This window comes from Chinchilla lanigera, unplaced genomic scaffold, assembly GCF_000276665.1.
Source record: "Chinchilla lanigera isolate Chin_1 unplaced genomic scaffold, ChiLan1.0 scaffold00022, whole genome shotgun sequence".
Lineage (NCBI taxonomy): Eukaryota > Metazoa > Chordata > Mammalia > Rodentia > Chinchillidae > Chinchilla > Chinchilla lanigera.
The window spans coordinates 24,488,486-24,512,525 of NW_004955423.1; the positions used below are offsets into that span (position 1 = coordinate 24,488,486).

General features: G+C 43.6%; 1 protein-coding gene across 3 annotated transcripts in view; it reads right to left on the reverse strand.

The window, feature by feature from the left end:
* Positions 1-24,040, reverse strand: part of Pde4b (phosphodiesterase 4B, cAMP-specific) — a 441,907-nt gene that overhangs the window by 23,983 nt on the left and 393,884 nt on the right. For all 3 annotated transcript variants that reach the window (XM_005385294.2, XM_005385295.2, XM_005385297.2), the window contains one exon: positions 16,051-16,163. In XM_005385294.2, coding sequence (XP_005385351.1) covers positions 16,051-16,163 — 113 coding nt within the window. The remainder of the gene's footprint in view (positions 1-16,050; positions 16,164-24,040) is intronic.

The following is a 24,040-nucleotide window of genomic DNA, read 5'->3' on the forward strand; positions in this document are numbered from 1 at the left end:
TTCTTAGAACTTCTGAAATCATTTCAAAGGGAGACATAACACATATTAGCAGAGTTTTCTTCAGCAATGGAGTTTTTTTAAGCAATTCCCATAAGAATGTTGGCAGCAAATTCTCACAACCGCATGTTCCCTGAACTCTGGAAGTTGCGGCAGTGAAAAAATTGAATGAGCAAATGACACCTAACACTTAATGCCTAAAGCCTGATATATTTGCTGCATTTTACACTTTATAAATTATATATAATATTTATTACATATTTTATAAGTTATATGCTATGTATCATGTGTTATATTTAGTATATATTCTATATACTTTACAATATATAACATCATAACATATATATCATGAAATATATAGAACATCTACATAAATAGGGTTGTCAGATTTAGTAAATGAAAAATTAGGACACCCGGTTAGATTCAAAATTCAAATTAATTTTTTTTCATTATTCAGGATTGAACCTAGGGTTTTCACATTGAGCTACATCCACAGCCTATTTTTTATACTTTTATCATGAGACAGGGACTCACAAAGTTGTTAAATTGTCCAAGCTGGACTGAAACTTGTGATCCTCCTGCCTCAGCCTCTCATACTGCTGGGATTGCAGGGTTCTGTCACCACGCCCAACAAAAATTTTTTTTAAGTATACATATGTTACAGATACTATGCATCCAACTATCCCATGAAGAGATTCAAAGGTCTACACTCATCAGAATGTGTCAAGCTTAGAGGCATTACATAGTATTTTTAGATAATTAAAAATTTTCAAACTTATTTCAACAAAGGCTTTTCCTTCTGAGAAACTCAAGATTGACATCAATTCCTGGCACCTGACGAGATGATTTTGTTTTCTTTGCTATTCCCCTTTAAGTTGTATGTTAACAGAAAGTACAAAAAATGGTATTTTGGCAGATTTAAGTGCTGGCATGATAAATATAGGAGGGGGTCCATAATTGATGGTCAATGTCATTGTAGCAGCTGAGAAAAAGCAAATAATCAAGGAACGTCATTAATTGCTCATCTGTTTTCCCATTCGTGCCTCCCCGGTGTTTTCCATGAAGATGCAATGGCTAATGTTCACTGCAGGCTTCAGAGTGAGTACTGTGGCTGCAGGATACGCATGCTATTCCAGGGTAGATGGCCAAGGGCTTTCTGGAACTTTTCACCCCCTAATTGGATCTGACCCATGCATCTCCAGTCTGGCGTCCTCTCCCGACTAGGAGAAAACAAAGCCTGTGCTTCAGAACCTTCGCATCTGCTTTGAAGTCAATTACACGGGCAGGAAAACTTCACCCAAATGCACTTGCTTTATTTTTCATAGCCTATAAATATTGATCATGATTCTTTGTAAGAACTGATTTCCACTTTCAGTCTATAGCATCTCTTGAGAAAATCCTGCTTTATAAAAATTCCCGGTATTTTTTCACTTACAAAAGCCCACCATAGCTTGTATTTGAGATTACTCCACTACTCCACACCCTTAAGGGGAACATGTGGCCTGTAGGGTGTTTCATATTAATTGCATTGATTTGCATAGTGTTCAATATTAAGTATATTGACTTTAGCTGATGACTTTCACATACTTCTTAAGATACAGAGACAATCTCTCGGGGCTTGGATGACCCACTGCAGCGGCAATTTCCAAGGTCAAATCTGAGGCCTTTCACAAACATAAATGCAAGTGATCAGCTATACCTATTTGTCCTTTCCTTTTCTGAAAACACTATCTTCTCTGCTTTGGTATTTTGGTAACCTCCATGCTAGATGTATATACATGCAATTTGAGCAGAATCTGCCACAGGTCGAAGGTTTGAACGGATTTGTAAATCATAAAGGATGAAAACAGCAATCTCAAATAATTTCATTCTGTGAACAAAGATAGTGAAATTTGTTCTATAGTTTGGTTTTCCTTCTATAGGCCCGTAATTAAGAGGAGATAAATGCACGTGTTGAACAGCTCTGTACTCCATGAGCTGCAGGTTTCATGAGGTCCAGGGCAGCCACAGAGGCAATATCTGGTCTGCTGCAGAGGACAGGGCGTGCTCATTAGGTTGGTCTTAATGGGGCCGACCACACATCACAAAACCACGACACAGACAAACTGAGCCTCAATCCACCTGAGTCTGCTCTTAGCCCAAGAAACTGCTCGAGTCATGCAGCTCTCGGAGACTGCTTCCACCCTTACAATGGGAAAATTAGAAATTATATACATAGGGTTGGTCAGGTGTTCGAGACCTTGTGGGTGCTCTTTACTTCACAGGATTTGGCCTGGAAGTGAGATTTTGTCTCTGAATTTTAAAAGACTCTGAGCTCATGCATGGTACCTTTCTCACCTTGGATTTGCTTGTGGGTGGAGGTTCCGGTTGGTTCTTTGGCACTTAAACTCTTTTCGTGTTGACAGTAGCTTATATAATTAACTAGAGAATTCCCACAATACGCTACTGCAGGTGTGATGCAGGTCCGTGTCACAGATTATGTGACACATGAGTTACTCACAGGAATGCAGGCTTGATGGTTGACATTTAGATTATTCACCCGTCTAAGGAGTGTAAACCAGAATGGCCAGAAAGATAGATGAAACACGTCAAGTGAAAACCCTGACTTGAAAGGGCCTTACATTATTGGAGCCGTGGGAACTCTCTATTCTTACTTCCTTGGCTTAGCCAATTATTTCAGATCAGGAGATGTTAGGGCTCTTTAGATATTGGCCAAGGCCATGAATAACCACAGATCGCCTGGCACAAGGAGAACGGCACCAAGTAAGTGCTTTGGTCAGATTTGCATAGTGGGGATTAATCCTGGAACAGGTGTGGGCTCATGGAGGGTAAGGGGTGCACCCCCAGGAAGCTAGCAGTGGAGGACACAAACACACACTGCCTTCCACTTCGCCAACATGCGTCTCCCACTCTTTGGAGGACACTGGAGGAATTGCGGTGAACAAGGCAGGGGTGTTCTCATCCAATCTAAAATTTAAAAAGCTGGAGTGGGGTGTGGCAAGCACCTCTGTGTATAGAGTCTCACACCACAACAGGAAAGGGGATGCCTGGGCTCTGCTGGGTTTTTTTTACTCCCTCCTAACCTATTCGGTGCTAGACAAACTAGATTGTTTCTGAACCTCATGCAGTGTTTACACAAGTATTTATTTAATTGCCTACCATGTACCTAGAGCTAATCGCAAGGCCGAGGGTACAATGTGAACATGGTAGACACAGTCTAAAGTCCCCCACAACTTCATTTTCCCCCACAACTATATATTCGAACAGAAGCCAAGCTTTGCAACTGAAAACAAAATCCATAAACTGTTACACCAGCAAACTGCTGAGATGAGTCACTAGAGGCGATCCCCCCGAAAAGATAACATCTACACTGAAAAAAATGAGGAGTCTGAGCTGACATCTAGCTTCCAAATTCTATGATTACATGTTTTGTGAACAGCCTGTACAAGGATACAGCAAATTACCCTGTAAATTTCCCTTTAGTTTTAATTTTTAAATCATTGAACTTTGAGACAAAGAGAGGCGCATTCGACTCTAAGCCTCAAGATTTACCGAAGGATTTCATAAAATTTTTTTTTTCTTTTTCTTTTGGTGGTAGTGGGGATTGAGTGCTGGGGCTTTGCACTGAGGTGTTTATGTTGTATGTTATATTTTGAGACATGCTAAGTGGCCAAATTGCCTGGGCTGGGTTTGGATTTGCCGTCCTCCTGCCTCAGCCTTCTGGGGTGCTGGGATTCCAGGCATGCACCAGCCCAGCCGGTGCAGTTCTCTGTCTTGAATTTTGCATCTGAAAATGGGCTCTAACAAGACTTGCTCGTGGTGAGTACTCCTGGGAACACAAGTGAAAGCCCACGGATGCAGAAAGGGTTCTTCAGGTGCGTCTCACTGTTCTCAGGGTTCTCCCCATGCTATGCTGGACCTGGCCACAAGGGAACAACAAGAAGCTGCACATGTATGGGACAAATGGCTATTTAGCGCTGCACCTTGTCCTACAGGGAGCTTTGAGAGCAAATGAGTTTAAGTGAAGAAATCAGCCTTCAAATCAGCATTTCCTTGAAACCAAGGTTGCTTCAGGCAGATTTGGAGTTTTCTGGGAAATGTAGTCTGGATCATGTGATTAGATTTGAAAGGTGGTGATTGAAACAGAAAAAAAATCTTCCCTGAATATCTACTTATCAAAAAGAGCTTATATTTTACTCATTTAAACCCAACACATTCACCTTACTTTAAAAAAAAAAAAAACAGAGACTTTATTCTTGCCAGTGGTGTATATTTTTATTTTTGGCAAAGTTTATTTTTTAGCAAAGTGCTTAACTGAGGGTTCTAAGAAGTCTTTTCTTGAAAAATCAGCATATATAGTATATAACCAGTCTAGTTCGTGACTTTTAATATGTTACATGTATATAACATATTAGACAATAACCGTAGGATTTTCAACATACCAAAGAGGAATATTAGTGCAATAGGACTTTTAACTAATTCCAATAAAAATAAATTCCCTTGAGTTTAAGTGACAGTGACTTCTAAATTTACAGTCATACAAGTAAATCTAGAGATGTCCTCAAGGAAGCACCCAGGTAATATGTAAGAAAGATGCAAATCAGCTCAATGCAACTGGATCCTGAGTGTTAAAACACAGCAGGGAAAATTCAGTGGCAGCTCAGCCTGTCAAAAACAAAATAATGGAGTGGCTGGGCCAAGGGCAACATGCCCACTGCATCAGTAAACACAGATGTATCTAAATCATCTGACTCAGTCACAGAGGGAGCAGCGGCAGCAATCACAGGGGCAGGTGGGAGAGGCTGGAGGCAGAGGGGACCTGCACCCTTTCCAGCTGGATAAATGGGTGGCATCAGGCCAGTTCGTTCCACTGTGGCCTAGGAGTGGAATGGTCAGAGTTGGAGTCCATCTCATTAGTGCCCTGTCTGGATGTCTCCAACTCCTCCTCATCAGAAGGAACTTGTACCTCACTGTTTGATAGGCTAAGGTGTTACAAAATTTGAAACTTTTTGGAAATACTGAAAGAGTCTTCATCCTTAGCATTGTGTTGTGCTGATCCGTGGGGCTATCCCCATTGCCCATCCGAGCAATGGTTGGAAGCAGGATAATCTACCAAACATGTCTCTATCAGCAAACTTGCTAAATGGCCCAATTAGAATTGCACAACTTTCTAAAATAAAACAAATCAAAAATCAATTGTCATTAACAGACAAAAGCTTTACCTTGGTGTTCGTGTCCTTCCTTACAATGAGATGGAAACTGAGCCAAGCCTCCTTGACACTTATAGCCCTGATACTATCGAAGTCTCAAACATTCTGAGACATGAGTTCAATTCTTGAGAGCTTGCACTCAAGAGCAGACAAAATGAATATCACAGATAACTAAAATGTTAGCTGTGATGTCGATCGATAACGTGGGTAAGAGGATGGGCGGTGAGAATCTGATGAACACTACAGAGGAAGAGATTTCAGAAAAGCAAGCGAAGAAAGATTGCATACAAAAAGGCAGTGCATAGATTGGGCCTGATTGTGTGCGGGGGCCCGGGGGAAGTTTTCTAGGCACTGAAATTACAAAAGTGATGTAAAGACCTCTATTTCTTCATCCTCAAGTGATGATAAAACTCTTACTGAGTTTTAAACATTTGTTTTCTGTGGATTTTCTGACACTGGGGTAGAGAGGAGGTTGAAAGTCCCCTCTGTGATCAGTAGGAACTACTACAATTTTAGGCTATGTGCTTTTCATTGTTTCTCTTCCTCTCACACTGAAATCGTTATTCTGGCTGTTACATGTTTTTCTTTTTTTCTTTTTTTTTTTTTTTTTTGGTTTTTCCTCTGGTACTGGGAACCAAACTCACGACCTTGCGCATGCCAGGCAGGTGCTTTTGCCACTGAGCTAAATCCCCAGCCCCTGTTACACGTTTTTCTTTTCCCAAGTGGAATCTCCTTTTAAATATTTTAGCTTTTTAAACTCAAGTCTCATGTGTCTTATTCCAATAGCCAAACACCAAGGTTGCTTATTCAAAAACTAGGACTTTTCTTCTCATTCCAAGCCTATAGGCTGAGAAATTTTTCTGGCTTTGTCCTATTTCACAATATAAATAGTGACTAGAAATGAGGTGTCAGAATGTCAAGGATCTTTCAGGCATGAAATAGTTTCCTTTAAAAAGCATTCACCAACACAATCAATTCTCTCCAAGTCATTTTCTCTTTATGATTTTTCTGCATCTTCTCATTTTAAACAATTAGATTAATGGATCACTATTTATATTTTACAGCAAAATATTGATAGTACCTACCTAGCAGAGATCTAAATTCTAAACAAACACTACAACTCATCTTAAGTTGCCTAAATACAGCAAAGTATGTCTCTACAGACCACAAATGAGATTTACTTGTTTTAAAATCCTTACAAGGCATGAACTGCATTGATATGGTTTCTCAGCAGGTAGCTGCCAACACTACTGAATCTAACTCCTCTAGGGTGATGTGACTCCAGCATCAGGAAATCAGTTGTGTTGTGAGAACTTCACATAGAGCCTTTGGGCAGAAACAATGTAGAGTCTAGGTGAGGGTCAAACTGAGATGCCCGTCTCGATTTTGCAGTTTTCAAGCCATAGCTCTGATACATGGTAGAAAGAATTCAAAGGCTGGGTACTTTTACATCAGTAGGTAATAATCTCCCATCTCATCTTTAGATTCAGAGAGAGGAAAGGAGAAATAGAAACAAGGTAAGGGCAGTTACTCAAACAACAGGACATTTTTACTACTAAATCTCTGGCAGTGGGACCAGTGAGAAAGCAAATAGGGAATGGAGAGCTTTACAAATGTTCATAACCTTTCACTCAGCAATGCCATTTGTGAGGGAATCTCACCTAATTTAAGAAAATAACCAGCAATAGTATAAAGTGATAATGACAAAACACTGGAAACATGTAAATGGGTAAGTTATGAAGAGCAAATTTTTCATGGCTAATGTCACATAGACATTAGATATCAGTAATGGAAATTAATATGAAGAGAAAGTGTTTTTGACTGAGAACATGGAAAAAAGTTATTATAGGGCATCATTTTAATGAATGCTAAACATATTAATCTCAGTTGCTTTGTAAGTTAAGATTTTTTTCTAATAGTTTATAATTTTTTTTTTAAATTCAGAAACTAAAATAATAAAAAGTGAAGAAAATCAAGGAGAGCCATGGGCATTTAAAATAACTCATTTCAACTATTTCCTTGCATATTTTGATCAATAAATTTTAAGTAAAACTGTTCTCTCTACTTGAAATCATTAAGACATGGATAGCTTTGACTCAAGAAAGGTAAATGGAGAATTAGAAGCTTGAAAATCAACCGACTCTAACAAGCAACTGGACCATGGCTTTCTTAAACATAACTGGCCTTTTGCTGAAGATGGAATTATAATCAGACCTGGATCTTAGAGCCATAATCCCACGAATTATCCTGCTGACTCTGGAGAAGTCATGCCATAGTACAGCTGCTTTTCAGTGAGATGGTGCTTCCCATTTTACAAAGTTCTTTGGAGTGCATTAAATATTTAATCCCCACTTTTTATTAATGAGAAAACCCATACTCAGTTTTCTTATCCATAACATGACTTCTAATGGATAATACTTAAGGCTTCCTGAGTTTAGCATTCTAAGATTTTGCAGCTATGAAAAATGTACAACCATTAACTAGAAAAAATACTTATTTTTTGTTTGATTTACTGAATTTCACCATCCTCAGTGACCAAAATATTAATAGTTGCCAAATTAACATTCCACCTTATCTTGTCTGATCTAACAATTTCTCGCCTTATTGTTTCATTTCTTAAACAAACACTTATCATTTATTTTTTTCAGATGTCAGGAGGCAATATTTCTTAGCCTAAGTCTGCAGCTTTTGAGTTGATTTAATCATTTTTACTTCCTGGTATCTGCACTCCAATTAGTTTTATAATTCTTTAAAGTTGTAGTACCATGCAGAATACTTTGGAAAAAGAAAGTTGGAAATGTGACCAAGGTTTTTCACAATCCATTTAAAAGTTACTTATATTTTGAATATTTTTAATTATTTTTGAAAAGCCAAAGTAACTGTGCTATAAACACGAATTTATTTTAATACATTTTGCTAAACTTCAGTCTCTGAGGGCTTCAGATGTCAAATGCAGTCCATGTTAAGACCGCAGGTGCTTAGGGGAAGGGAAAATTCTGTGACTGATGAACAGAAGGGCTGGATTATAGCTTTAAAATCGACTCCACAAAGAGGAAAAGATTATCAGGCACTCCCCAAAACAGAGACAAAAGAAACAGCAGTTTTACTGTCTTCTTCATTGCAAAATAACTTAACAGTCCTTTCTTTGTGGAAGCACTTGGTCACTTTAAAGTAAATCAAACAAAGGAAGCTACAGTGAAATACCCAAGAGACTAAGCAGATTGCCACAGTTGAGGGAAACATCACGTACAAGTGGGCAAGTCGTGGGGGCTGGCATGGCCCTGAGAGGGCTCCTGGAAGGGTGCACAGGGGGCACATCAGTGACAGGGATGCTGCCTGCGAGAGCGTGGCACCTCTTGACCGTGCCAGGGGTTGTCCTGGGATCCTCCTTGTAGCACACCCTGGCTTCTGGACAGCAGAGCCTTTCTGCTTGCTGAGCCCACTGTTTCTCAGAAGTGAAATTCTTCAGAAGAATTATGTAAAACCCCTGGCTTTTCTTTCAAAGACAAGATCTCCTTCCCTGAATTCTGAGCATTTGGCCATTTCTTTCAATGGCACAGAACTTGGTGGGCTTTTAGATTCCTATAGATTGTAAAACATGCCCCTTCCCCCGCGAAAAAAGACAAGAAGGAAGTGTAAACAAAATGGAAACCAACGTTTGTTCCATTGATGTACTGCAATTCTATCTTTCAATACTAGTGCTTTAGATTTCTATTTGACAATCTGAGCATAATATCTGATTGTTTTTCCCATGTGGAGAGTGAGGCTCCCCTTAAAATGGCTTATTTATGAGATTTTGAGAACATGATGTTCCCTTATCTGCTCTCCAGAATTACAGCAACCAACAGTAACAACCCTCACTTAATCCAGGTTTGCCTTTTAGAGATTAGTCCACTTAGGAATTTTTGAGTGAATTACCAGACAGAATGGGCCAAATGCTCAGAATTCAGGGAAGGAGATCTTTCCATATGCCAATGTGGAAATCTTTGAGTCAAACGAAGTTGATTAGAAATCCAGTTTATTTCAAAGCACAAAATACCTTCCAAACTCTTTAATTTGCTAAATGGTGATAAGACTAGAAGTTGGAATGCTGAACTGCAATCAATAATCAACTCTGTTTTGTCATAAAAAGAGTAATTACAATAATGACAAAGAATAAACAATTTAATCTCTTTAATCCCAGGAGACAATGAACAAGGAAAACAGGTTACTTCAAGGAATTTTCCCTCTATATTATTGCTACTGAAGTGTAAGTTTTCATTTTATACTCAAATTACATGCCCTGATGAAGTTGCCCTGGACAGTAAAATGATCACAAAAAAATTTTTCTTAAATAAGAAAGCTCTTTCTCTTTTCTTTACTATATTGAGCAAAGAAAAAAAACGGAATTTGAGAATGGGCTAAGAGTTTTTCTAAATAGAACTCTACTATGTTAATAATCATATGAAAGAATTTAAATAGATCTTGAATTCAGTATACTGATCCACAAGAAGGTGATGTTTTTGATATTGTTATTTACATTTCTATGAGTGCTTTACAATAAATCTCCTTGGCAAAGATCACTCTTCCTTCTTATCTATGTTAGTACATTGTGTTTTCCAGCCAAGACCAGCCAGCCTACAACCCAGAAATATGGTAGAGATGGGTTAGAATTTTGAACAGGATTGAACCAGTGATGGCCAGAATTGGAAGAATACACTCTTCCATCAACCACTACAAAGCTTTCTTAGAAAATTATTAATTACATCTAAATGTTTGTCTAAATTTTTCTGTTTTGTTGGAATCATTGATGGTTAGTCAGATGACTTTGGGTATGAATGCTGACTCTCTGTCTCTGTCTCTTTGACTCTGTCTGTCTCTCTCAGTCTCTCAGTCTCTCTCTCTGCCCCTCTCTGTACATCCCTCATGTACGTTGCTAGGAAAGCATTGAACTATACTCCTTCTCTTATTTCCTTACCTTGAGTAAGTTATTTCTATTCTCTAAGCTTCTTTTCACCTGTCTGTAAACCAGGGAGAACAATAATACCTATTTTAAAGGGCTGTTGTGAACATTAACGAGGGAATCTAGGCAAAGAGCTTAGCACAAGGCCTGCGCAGAGTCTACACCTGTCCCGGTAGTTTGGTTGTTTACAATTATTATTCTATCAATAAATGCAAGACCCGAAGGAGCCCATGGAGATAATCTCCTCCAACAACCTTGATAAGCAAACCTACACAATCTAATGATTTAATTATCCTTACTAACACTGGCAAATAAAGGCATGGCTGGAACTCTAACCCGGGCTCATTTCCACATATATATTTTGCTTTACCTTGCTGCCCCCATACATGAATGGACACAAATCTGAGCAGTGAAGGGACAGAAGTTGGACCCAAAAGTGTGTGAATGCTCACCTGGCCATCAGAACTGACTTTCATTCTCTTCTGCCCGCTCATTCAAGGTCACCTCGCTCAGGCGTGAGGCTGTACATGTAAGCCTACGTACACAGACACAGACGAAGCTATCTCCTCAACTCCCTTCTGGAATCGCAGCCCAGAAGGGCAGACTAAAGTTAGGGCAAGTGAGCATCTTGGATATGGCAGCCCAGGGGGGCCTTGCTCATGCACCACAGCCTCTCTCTTCTATCCCCACTGGCAGGTGCCTTTGGTGGAAGCCAGCATGGACCTTCCGCCACCGCCTGTGCCTGAGCTCCTCCCGCACACTCTCCCCACCCCAAGTTACCACCTCCTGCCTATTCCTTGGCCTGAGGATGGTCCTTTCTACAGCATATTTAAGGGATGAGGTCTACACAGGCCCTGCAAGTAGGTTTAAAGTCATTTGGGCAAAGAATATGGGAGTCTAGCAGTTGCGTAGCGGGGCCTAGAAGAGTGTGCGGGAACGCCCCTTGGCCTGACGGGCTCACCTCCTGGGCTAGCAGGCAGGTGGAGGAAAATGAGGCTAAGGCTCTCTAAAACACAGAATTCAGAAAAGGGACTGTTCTTGTGCGAAGGGTGCTGAGGACAGCACTGCCCTAGTCATTATCATTGAAATTTAGACCAGTGTGGCATTAATCCCTTTCAACTGTTGGTCACCTGCCTTTCATCAGCCGATGATAGGGTGCCAAGGTAAATCTATTGGCCAGAAGCTCTGTTTCCCGTAGGTTCTGCTGGATCCAACATATCCCATAGCTTTTGATTGTTGTGTTATATACAGAACAACTCTCCCCACCCTGGGACATCTACCCATCCCGACCGCTGCTGTCCCGTGTCTGGCAGCCTGGCTTTCAGGTGGCTCCAGGCTGAGCTGGTGGGACTATGGGACTTTCTTCTGTGCCAACCAAGAGCACAGGCAAGGAGCTCCCTCTGTGCCAGGTGTTCAGCGCTCCTCAAACACTGGAGAACAAAACCTGCACAGCCAGGAGAACTAACTTCCCCAGCGAAGGCACCTGGGGCTGATTTCAGCAGGCCTTAGGGAAGACCAGCCTCCTCTCCCTGGCTTGTAGGTTTCCTTAGCAAATGTTTACAGAAGGGCTAAGTCCTGAGGCTTCACCCTTAAGAAAATGGTAAAAAGAGCACATTCACTGTCACCAAGCAGGCGCAGATCATCACCCTGGACATAAAATCGTCCTAGGGCACAGCTGGAGGGAAAGGAAAGTTCAGAGGAGGGCATTTGGGGGAAGTTAGGCCAGGCACGAGTGACCTAGCACAGCTTCTTATGGACTATCACAGTAGGTGCTTCTTTGGACAAACCTTCAACATGCAGAGTACTCGTGACAATTTTTTCATCCAAAACCCCCAGGAGGGGAGCTGTGCTTCTGCATAAAGGAGGCAGAAACACTCCCCTTCCCTGTCAGCCCCACCCACGCCGCCCCGGAGCTGTCCCGGGCCAGCCTCGCTCAGCTGCCTTTGCTGCGGCCATGTGCGTTCTGGCTGCCTCTGTCAGGAAGGGGACAGGAAATTCTATTCACCCTCACAGCAGCTGCGCCATTCCTCCTATCCTCCTCCAGTGACGTCGGTCGGCTTTGGCGACAGGAGGTCAGGCACAGAGCGGCAGCGGAGGTCAGAGGGATAGGTCACTGTTTCTGCGCCGCCGGCCAGGGGCCCTGCTGAGACTGTTTGCCTTCTTCCTTTCTATACCGTTTCTCTTTCCGTTCCTCTTTTTTATACTGCAGAGCCAAAGCATCCTGTTTTCAAAACATCGGACTATTTTGCCACAGAGCAATTCATGCTCCGGTGCCCTTTGCTGAAGTTAAGACAGGTCTTCTAATTCAGGAGGTGATGAAAGTTGATACACAGAAATTAACGAGCGAATATTAGGTGGGATCTGCCGTTAAGTAGAACCCTCTAACAGGTCCAGCCCAAGTCGGGCAGCTGGCAGAAGGCTCACAGACATCCCTTTCACGGTGCAAACAATGTCATTGTCTCGTAAAACTCTGCCTGACCTTGCTCCTCTTCTTGTCACATTCTGGAGAAAATGATCTGTAGCACGAATCCACCTGCCTGCAACTGTCTCTCAAGTTTTGCAATTCTGTTTGGCCTGGGCCCAGCACTGAGGGGTCAAGAAGAGTTGGGCCAAAGGAGAAGCCTACATTTTTGTAAGTCACAGAAACAGTTCTGCAACTCCCTGGGCCCTGAAGTACACTTGGGAAAGGCAATTACAATCTTTGAAGCCAGGCATTGTGGCACACGCCTCTAATCCCAGCACTCTGGGAGGCTGACACCGGACGGCTGCCGTAAGTTCAAGGCCAGCTTGGGCTATACAGTGAGACCCTGTCTTGGAAAAAATTACCATCTTTGAGCTACTCTATCTCCTTCTGACTACAAAAGAGTTAAGGGAAACAATCCCATAAATAAAAAATAAGGTAAAACACAGCCCTACCCAGACGAAGTGAACAGGAAAGAGCACTTCTTTTTCCTCCACCAGACCCAAAACAACTTCCTATCATCTGCATGTAGACTGGCACAGGTGACCTGTGCACACCATACCCCAGTGTGCGACGCTGGCTCCCCCCTCGACACTCTGAAGGCTCCTGTTAGAAGCAAAACTCAGCGGTCACTTAGCAGAAACAGGAGTAAGGACATAGAGATCTGGTGTGATTTTGTATTGTATTGTTTTCGCAAAACTTGTAGATGCTGTCAATAAGTGACTGAACTTACACTACTCTTTAAGTACCTTGCGAAGCACTGTAAGTTCATTATTTCCGTCCACACAGCACCCGGCGGGGTGGGTACTGCTCTTCTCCCTGTGTTATGAGTCTCACAGCACTTAAGTAGTTAAGTCAAGTGACCCACGTCAAAGGTACAGCCCTACTTAGAGCCCTCATTCTCTACTGCAAGCTCAGACCCTCCGTATTCTCCCTCGGTAAAACTCTTCACACTGCTTTCCAGCTCTGTAACTTACTTGCTGAGAGGATGACTTTTCAGATGGCAACTTGGGCGGAGCCTCCGACCATTTAGACAGCATTTAAAATGGCATGTGGATTATTCTTATCACAGGTCATGCTGTCACCCCCAAAATAGATTAAATTTTTTTTTTTGGTAACAATAAAAACATTCTCTATCACATTAGATCACACGAGCCATAGTTTACATTAGGCTTAAACTCTACCCAAAGCAATTATGGGAAAAGTTCAGATGAAAAGCAGAGAGGGAAGTAGAAAAAGAGCTCTCTTTTTGTGCATTGCAATTGACTTCAGCTGTTAGGTGGGCGCACCCCCATCATTGCTTTGCCCTGCAAAGGGTGAGCTCTACGCAACTTTCATTGCTTCGTGCCCATCGCTCCATCAAGGAGAAGCAGGAGCCCAAGGGACTGGAGAATCTCACAGGGACCCACGAGGTGCCAGGTGTCACAGCCTGCTCAGCTGTGACGCTGAGCATGAAACGATTTCAAATAAGACCACATCCCACGTCAGCATCTCGGGCACAGATGTGGTCAGAGTGCCACAACACCTCAACACTTAACGTGAAAAAGGATTTGCAACTTGTATTTTCTCTGGAAATGTTCTCTACCTCCTCCTGCAGGTGGTTGTCTGCTTTAGCTTGGTGACACCATTGGCTCACCACGTCTGCAGTAGAAAAACCTACTGAAAAATGACCTCCAAATATTGGATCTATGTGTTGCCTAGGTATTAGTGTCAGATCCTAGAGCCCAGAATACCTGCTAATGCTCCCTAGGAGGCCAAGCAAGTGTGAAAGTCCTTCTGCACGGAGTCCCAGTGTGATTTGGAGAAGTTACGCAGTTCAAGCCCCCTCATGGGGAAGCAGTTAGTTGAGTTTTACACCAGCCTGGAAAGTCCCTGAAGTTAGCCCTCAGCTGAGCGTTTCAGTGAAATCAGTGAATGATATTTAAACTTCTGTGTACCATTTCATATTTCCACCCACTAACTTGCGCTATGAGCTAAAATTTCACTAAGGGTCTTATTTTTGCCCATTCATTCATCAATAAACAAAGAGCTCCAGAGTGGAAAGATTCCCGCTACCCAGAGCACCACCTTCCAGAATCTTCTCAGGATGCTGTGCTTCCTCTGTCCAGACCCCTTGAACAGGGGCCACTGAGCCTGGATCCAGAGCTGACACTTTGAACCCAGGGGAGGAGGAGAGACTCGGGTTCCCCGGGGCCCTCGGGCTGGTCAGGGCTTTCATCCAGATGTGCTACGAACCCTTCCCTGGCCTCAGAGATCTAAGACAATCACACAGTGCTTCCTGCTGGAATGACCAGGGAGCCTGAAAATGTGCTCTTGGGAGAGTCTAGAGCAGTGATGGTGAATGCCCAAACTGCAACCCCAACCCTACTTCTCTATCACCAAGTGCCAACCCTGCAATTAAACCTGAATACTGAGGTTTTAGTTTAGAAAAAACAACTCGTACATTAACATCTTTTGTCTTAAAAGAAAAATAAATAACACACACGCCATAAGTTCGTCACCATCGGTAGAAGGTCAAGCCCTTTGTCAAATTATGTCTGCATATATATATATATGAAACTCCATAACTCTTACTACTATATATATATATATATATATATATATATATATATATATATATATTTCCTCCAAGGAAAAAGTACAAACAAGAAACAACAATAGACAACAACTCTCACTACATAACTTGCATAAATTAGAACTCCTAGCCTAGGTGTTAATTAAACAAATGATATGATAGATAATTAAAGCTCTGCAAGAATAAGTTTTGTCTGGATATTGCAAATAAAGCCCTTTTCTTGCAGTATGGGTGGAACTTGATTCCAATTTGAAAATCAGCAAACTTCAGAAAGAATAACTTTCTGTCTCTGGCAAGCATATTGTTTCTTTTTTATCTTAGGTCATGCCAACATCACAAAAGGAACAGTAGAAAATCCCCAAAGGTCCTCCTTCTCAGAAGGAGGAATTTATCAGACTTAAAGGCAAATCATGTTTTTCCTCATTGATATAAGCAGGTCAAATTATTTCCTTGTTTAAAATACATATGTACCGTAACACCTCATGGCAGTGTGACATGTTACACATTCTACCCCATCCAGATCTTAAGTTTTCCGGCAACTATAAAAAGAAACATTTAAAAAGAACCCATTATTTTCTTTGGTGGAGTGGTCGGGAGCTTTATAGAACTCTATCAGTTTCAACGTATGTGAACTTCATCAACTAAGGTAAGTTTGGTTTTAGCCATTAAAGCTTACTGAGGGTTTTAAACGGTGGCTGCAGCACCAAGACCCAAGCCAGTGTGGAATAGTCGTGTGAGACACAGCCACAAACACTCTCACAGCGGCTGGGGCCGCCCGGCCCAGGCTGCTGCACACAGGACCAGGACGGGACCAGGACCGGGACCGGGTCTCCCCTTCTGGGACGACGCGGAGACTGTCGCTTACCTTGTTGGAGGCCATCTCGCTGACAGAGCGGTAGGTCTGGATAGTCTCTAGCTGGTCCAAGCACCAGTCCAGCTCCTCCAGCGTTTCCATTGCTAACTTTTGATAAGGTTCTTCTGCAAACAAACACACGGGCATGTAGTCAGGCTGCAGCGGCTGCAGGCTGTCCATAACAGAGTCCACGCTGCCGCCGCCGATCCCAGCGCTACTGAAGGTGCCCCCTTGCTCCTTCATTATTTACTCGCGGCTCCTTCCTTCCAACTCGCTCCACCAGGAGGACAAATCACCGCGGTGCTCTGCCCGGAGGAGGACGGCCGGCCCGGCCAAGTCCACACTCCCCGCCTGGATGAGGTGTCAGTAAACTACCGAGAAACTTCCTGAGGAAGAAGGCGGGGACCAGCTCGCTAGGCTCATCTGCATAAATGTGCCCTACAACTAAGGGCAGAGGCAGCCGCGTTTTCTCTCTGCCTGAGTCATCCTGGGGCTCTTTAAGGTGTGTGATGTCATTTCTGAGTGTTCGCACCCGAGAGGAGAAGTGAGCACAGCTTCTCCTCGCCGTGCTTTTCTCCTAAATGAAGCCGGTGGTGGGAGTCGGGGAAACCGGCGATCGTTACGTTAAACACTAGCTCATTCATTCCCGCCGGGACGCCTTGGAATAACTTTGGATTCAGCAAAGCCGGGCCCGCAGGAGTCGGGACTGCAGGCTGTTCTTTCCTCTCCTCCAAATCTCTCTTTAATTAGAGGCAAATGAGGTCTCCCTGATAAGACTTCAGTCTAGGAGAAACTGTCTGGGCTTCTAGGTGAACACGTTTGTTGGCCCGGGAGTCTCCCAGCTCTTGTTATACTAAACAAAGCGAAAACCTCCCTTCTCTGCAGGGCCCGGATCACAGGGAAATTCTGAACCAGACTTTCAGGTGGAGCCACACGGGAACGCCGAAGACCTGTGTTTGGTCAGAGCTGGGGGTTCTGACAGGGCCCTCAACAAGCTGCCTCTGGAAATATTCTAAGGACACCCGACAAAAAATACTATTTTCAAGATCCTATTTTCGCTGGACAATTCAGACTCTTTTGGACTTATCCACAACATGCCATTGCATATTCAACAGTCTGTGGGTCTAAAGAAATACTTCAAGTTATTGACTTAAGAAACCTATGTTAATAAACACTGAATTAATTTTATAATGCTAGATGAATTAATGGAGTGGCAGACAGTTATATAAAGCAGCCAGACTCTCACACATAGTTGGCTGTTTGTCAAGGGGAGCAACACCCTTTAATTCGACCAAGCTGTCTGGAATGCAAGCGTACAATAAGCACTAATGACAAATTTAAAAAAAAAATCTCGTACAGAGTTCTAATATAACATTGCTGCCAGATTTAGAACACATTGTTATACGGTTATGCAAAAATCCTAGCAGGATCATATAACTTTTTATTATTGTATGAATTTTTTATGAGCATGTGGTCTTCAGATAGAAGCATGCTTCCCAATGAGTGGAACCCCTATTTCAGAGAATTGCTGCTCTGTTTGATCCTCAATATGTGGGACACTTCCTGATAAACAAGGGTTAACACTCAATATCCTGTATGTCATATTTGAAAACCCACAAAACCGCAAGAGGTAAATTCCTCCGTTCTTTTTTCACACTCCTCAAAAATGTGCAGACAAGAATTGGGGTGTTTTTAATAAAACTCTTTTCAAGCCAGACTTGCACACCTCCCTCTGTTTTCTTCTTCACTCCTGCAATTCTACCTCAAGACAGAGATTCCCCTCTCTCCCTAGTGTATCTGCTTCCTGGGTTTCTTTCCAGAAGAGACTTTCTGCCAAGGAAGCTTTTCCTGAAGGGACAGAGCCCTTCCATCCTTACTCCCTGCCCTCCTGGGAGAGAAAGTCTAACCACTCCCCTGGTGCCTCTACTTTACAACCTGTTGTTCTTTGAGGCCAGGGTCAGACATTCACCCCGACAGCAAAGAGTAAATAGTTTGCTCAGAGCTCTGGGAATCAGCAGATAGGCTAAACGACTGCAGGATGATAAGGCACGTTTCTTCTTAAGAAGAGGAAGAAGGAGATCTTATTTCCACTCCACCTGCACGTAGGAAATACAGTAATTATATAAGCAGAAGCGCGCAGAAAAAACAAAAGGACACTTCGAAGCTGTAATGATTAGGTATGGGTGCCACAGCCCACCCATTGTCCCTCTCAGGACAAGCAGGCAGCCGACTTCCTCCTAGCCTGGGTCCAGTCTGAGATGTGGGTGTCTGGCTGATTGAAGCGATAGTGCCTTGACCCATCACCTGCTTTTTTCAGGCCAACAACAATATTTTTTAAGCAAAAGTTATTCCATTTTGAAGTTACGTTCAACTCATCACTTCCCACATTCTTAATCTACAGCCAGGATTTTCCTCCCAGCGCATGTAGTGTGGTCACTAAAGCAGGGGGCACAGCGGGCACTGATACAAATGGGATAAGCATGGCGTGGGTCACCTGCCACTCCTTCCTGCTACCCAAGAAAAGCACCCGCGTGGCTCAGGGGAAACCTGCACATTGTGGCTTCACTTCTGGTATTGTTCCCCAGCAGACACCCAGGAAATCCTTGGACCAGCCAGTGCGCCTGCCCGAGCATCCCTGGCAAAATGGGTCGCACGCACCAGCTTTGGGGCAAGTCAGAAAGACTTTCTTTTCTTACACTCACTATGTGATCCTGGACCTCAGTCTCCCACGTATGTAAATTAAAAATAAAAACATTTGTCTCATGAGGTTATGAAGGGGGTAAAGTACATCAAGCACCTAGTGAACTTGCCAGTCCTTAGACAGCCGGTGCACAGGAGGGGTTAGTAACGGCACTCAGAAGCTCCATGGCCTGACGCAGTGGACAGAGGCGAGCGTGACATCCAGCCGGAAGGAAGGCTGCAGAACGGCACCTTCACCAGGGGATTTTACCATCGGCATCTGCAGCATCATCTGCTCCTTGCTCAGACAGCAAGAAAAAGTGTGCTGCTCTTAGAAGCTTCTAGAGTTCGAAGATTTTTTTCGCCTCTCTCTTGCATTCTCTCTCTCTGCCATGATATGTTTTTCTAAACTTCTTATTTCAAAATATTTTTAGATGACAGAAAAGTTGTGAGGATAACACAGAGTATCACATGCTCCACCTCCTGGTTTCACTAGGGTGAACGTCTTACATTATTCTGGTACATTTGTCACATGAACTAGTGGTTGGGTGAGTTTAGTTCATTTCCTATTCCTTCTGGCATAGGGACACCATGGGGAAAGAAAAGCCCCTCCTAGATGACCAAGAGACCCACATCTTATGACTTAGGGTGCACACATAGCTCAAAAGCTGCGGGGTCTCCCTTCCTGCCAGGGCCAGACTGATGTGCTCTACTACGGGCAGGGTTGACTCCCGGGAAGTAGAGTCGGGCGTTCCGTCTTCCCATGGCTGCAATGTAGTACTCCACCTCAGTCAGCCCTAGAGGGGTCCTTACATGGACCCCAAGAGTCCTACCACTTCTTCACTGGGTCATGCTGGGATCAGAGGTGATCCTAGGTACACTTCCTCCAAGACAAGGTCTCTGTCTATCACAGTGTGGCCAGCCCAGGCCAGGGGCAGCTCCTACCACATGCTGCTTAGATCCATCAGGCAGATGTGCTGAAGTCAAAACCTCCTTGTACCTGCATGCTGGCCCCCGCTGTGGTGCAGGGAAGTGGTGGTCATGGGTGGGGCAGAGGGAAGGAGGTGGGGTGATTCTTGGGGTGCTGGGGGATCAGAGGGAGAACACAGCTGTGACCCTAAGTTTGAAGATATAGCTCAGTGCTCTAGCGCTTGCCTAGCATACCCAGGAGCCTGGCTTTGATCCCCAGCACCACAAAAAAGAAAAGGTCAAATCGGTCAACCAATCAATCAATAAATAAATACAATAACCCTCCAAACTGTGAGACCCTGCCCGGGAGAGACAGAGAGGTGGCAAACAATGGAAGAGGGAACGAGGCAAGGCTCCAAGCTTTGCACACCAATTGTGCTGTCCTGGTAGACTCCACCTATCAAATAAAACAAATTCTGACTTTCAGCACAGCAAACCCGGAGCCCTGTGAGCACAGAGTCTCCGCTCCTGAGGTTCTCGGTTCAAAGGAGCAACGCTTCACAGCGCAGCAGCAAGTCTCATGCGAGTCCGGGCGGGCAATGCGACCAGGATGGTCATGCAGTCAATCCTACTTTGCAAGGTTTTCCGGGAGAAGGAGTAGGGAGAAGCAACTCCCTTCCCTTCCTTAACGTTTTCCCTCTTTCCCTCCACCAAAGGAGTCAAAGGAAAACTTTCTTCTCCAGTAGGTCTGGTAAGGATTGCAACTGACCCTGAGAAACAGGAAGAGCAAACAGATGAATAATTGCAATGAATATTAATCTGGTGGCACTGCTTGAAGACATCAAAGAGCTTCTCACAGGAGTTCCAAACACCCTGCTCACGAATCCTTGCGACATCTCTGGGTGACAGATGTGGAAGAGGTGTGACTGTCTGTAGTTCACCGTGAGGCACAAGCTCGGAAGTCAGAGGTTAAATTACTAAAGCAAATAGTCCCCTCTAGCTTCCTGGCAAGACTATATCTTGATCTACGAAATAGAGGGCTTAGTACAGCACTGTAAATCACACACATTCCTGAAAATGCTGCATTAAAGCTACGCTGTATCCTTTAGCCTGTCTTTTCTATTTAAAATTGCACAACTGCTTCTCTAAATGTTGTCAGTGCCCTAGTCTCCTCTTCTCTTTTCTGATACATCTAACAAAGCCTGCGCAGACACCTGCGCAATGTTTTCGCAGAAGCCTTGCTGCGGTGCTCAGCCTGCCCCAGGCTTCTGTGGGTGACCTCAAGCAGATTCAATTCTCTGCGACTAAATTTCCTTCTCTCTAAAATGAGGGAAGGAAAAATACCCTACTCTCGTGGGGAAGGCAGGTAGGAGAACACACACAAAAAGCAGGCAGTAAATCTTTGTGATATACCATTGCAAATCTCTTCTTTGTCATTGCAGATGGGATAGAGGCGCACTGTAGAAGTTAGGTAGTCACAGAGAAGCAAATCTTCAACAAGTCTCACATTTTTACCAAGTAGAGCTTCCCCACTGTTAAGTCCTCTGTGCACATGGCTTGGTGTGTGTGTGTGTATGCATGTACACACATATGTGTACAATAGAAATAGACTCACAATCACAAAGAACAAACTGTTTCTTTTTTCTGTTTAAATAATTTTTCAGGTCATCTCATATTTTGGTTTATAGTCCAATTTCCCTGGCCTTTCCATGGCAACCCTATAGCTCTGTGTGTGTGTGTGTGTGTGTGTGTGTGTGTGTGTCCAGAGGAGAACGACAACAGGAGAGGGTAATCAGAAATCTCTGCTGGTCACAGACAGTTATCTGTTCATAGTTAGAAAGCATAGACCAGGTCCTGGCAGGAGTGGGGTCCAGGGCCGAGCTGGTAACCCAGGCAGTTGTCTCTGTATCCTGTCTACCAGTGTGTGACCCAGTTTCCCCACTGATCTGGAAAAGTAGAGACAGAGGCCCTTTACTTCATATCATTTAACTCTGAAATTGTACATCTCTTCATTCTTAATGCAGACAAGGAAACAGGCAGGGAGAGCTGCGTGCTCTGTCCCCAGATACACACAACTGGGAAGAGAAAGTGTCGCTATACACACAATGCGTGCATTTCCTCCAAACCGCATCCAAATGTAGTTTTCCTATAGCCCTGCAAGTATCAGAAACGCATCTGTCAAATCTCTCCCCACTTTCGACTCAAAGCGCATAAAAGATGCAAATTGGTTTTTGCTCATGGGCCTCAGAGAGTTGGAGTTTTTCCTATTAGAGATGGTAGTGACTATTTACAAGGTTATACATATGGTTAAGTGAATCAGAATTATTGATGTTTGTGACAATGGGGGTGAATCTCCTAAACATAAGGGTGAAGAAAAAGAAACCACCTCCTAAAACATACATTTAAAAAGTATGGTTCAATTTATACACAGTTCAAAAGAGGTTAAAACTAATCCACAATATTAGAAGTCAAGACAGCGGCTGTCTTGTGGGTGGGTGACCAGGAGGGGCTTGAAGGGCTTTCTGTGGGGCTGGCAATGATCCACCCACTGGTCTCGATGCTGCTTAAGTGAGTGTGTCCATTTTCCCAAAAGTCACCGACTTCTGCACTTGTCACTGGGGCACTGTCTGTCTTTCTGGTTTTCTGTGCAGGTTTTCAATACAGTACCCTCCAAGAAAAGCTTAATTTATAAAAATAAGAGCAGGATTTCTTAGCATGCATTTCCTCTCCTTTGGCTGAGCTGTGGCAATGGGTGTCTGTAACAGATTTCTGAGTGAGTGTCACACTACTGATCCATAACCAAAAAAGAGGTTGGTTTCAATATGACACAGACCAGCACGCTCTTACGAACGGCAAAGGAAGTGAGGTATACTGGCATCTGATGAGTTTTAGCAATCCTGGCTCTGTCACGCGCTAGCAGCGTGACCCTGCAGAGGACAAGCAGCCCACCGTGCTACCACTCCTTCACCCACGAGACAGGAAGACAGGTTCAACGTGCTGTGAGGATTAGTTGAATTATCCTGTACTAAGCATCTGACACATTCAGGAAGTTTTTCCTCTCTTTTCACCTCCTTTCTCTCTTGTCCTAAATCATTTTCTGGAGGGTAGATTTACACATTTGATAGCTAAATCAGTGAAGCTTTGCTGTAACCCCAGGCACAAGAGTGTGTATGAGGTTGGCCGTGAACTTCTGCCCACTGTACGGCTTAGCAGAACCGTCTCCTTCGTGCTCCTCTTAGGTTAGAGTTTGCTGGTTTCCTCCAAATCCCTAACAGGCACACCAGTGCACCGGTACATCAGACATGGAGAGATGTCCAGGAAGCTTTTCATCTATTCATTCATTCATTACAAGAAAGCACACTGAACGTCTACTGCTGGCTGGGGTGCTGGGCTACGGCATGGAGGAAGTGGCCTAAGAAGTGGTACTATGACCACACCAAATGGGTGTATTAGAAAGCCCTAGCCCACTCTCCAAAGGGTGAGTCCATGGAGTTAGTTCCTTCCCCACTCTTCTGATCCTTGGATGTGAGATGTACGGATTCACAGATGCGTTGCACTCCACATAGGACTCCAGCCTTAGGCACAGCTTTCAGCTCACAGATGTCCTTCGTGTTTCCCAATGGGCCCTCGGTGTCTTAGCGCACTTACGTCTTTCTTAGATTCCTTTCCATAATGCAATGAATACTTGTTTAAATGTAAAATAGTTCCGTACATGAAGAGATCAGCCTCTCCTTATTCAATGCTCTGAGCCTGAGAATACTGGCCTGTTTACCTGATGGTCTCGGTTCTGACCTTTCTAAGCAGTAGTACTTTTGTCATAAGTTATGCTGAAACCTATATATTTTCTTTCAGTGAATGTTTCGTCAATGAAATACACTTGTGTTAGAGTGCACCATTTCAGAGAGGCCTGTTGTCCTAACCTGAAGTAACACATGCTTAGAGCAAATCACAGGAACTGCAGAATACTTATCAACCCTGCAGTGCAGTTCTTCTGAAGGAAATGTCTGTGAGCCCTGCATGGCCTTTATTTCAGCAGGACTTTGTTCATGTGTCTTTATGAATATGCAGCTTCACAACTGCAGATGACAGAGAGTTCGCTCTGGGTGGATTCGCTGAAGGACAGGTTCATAGCCCTCAAGGGAAGCAACAGGGAAAAGTAGGTCATTTCCATGGTCTTCGGCAAACTCCTCTAAGACTAGAAAAAAGGACTCCAATCATAACTAGCTTTTGTGTATATAATTTGACAGCTTGCCAGGCACTTTCACTTGCAGATCTCATTTTTTTCTTGAAAAAATAAATCCCACGAGATAGAAATTCGGATGATGATGACACACATTTTCCATTATGCGTGTGAGAAAACTGAGGCGTGGGCCTGTGTAACGATGCGCTCGTTCAGACTCCACAGATGAGAGGA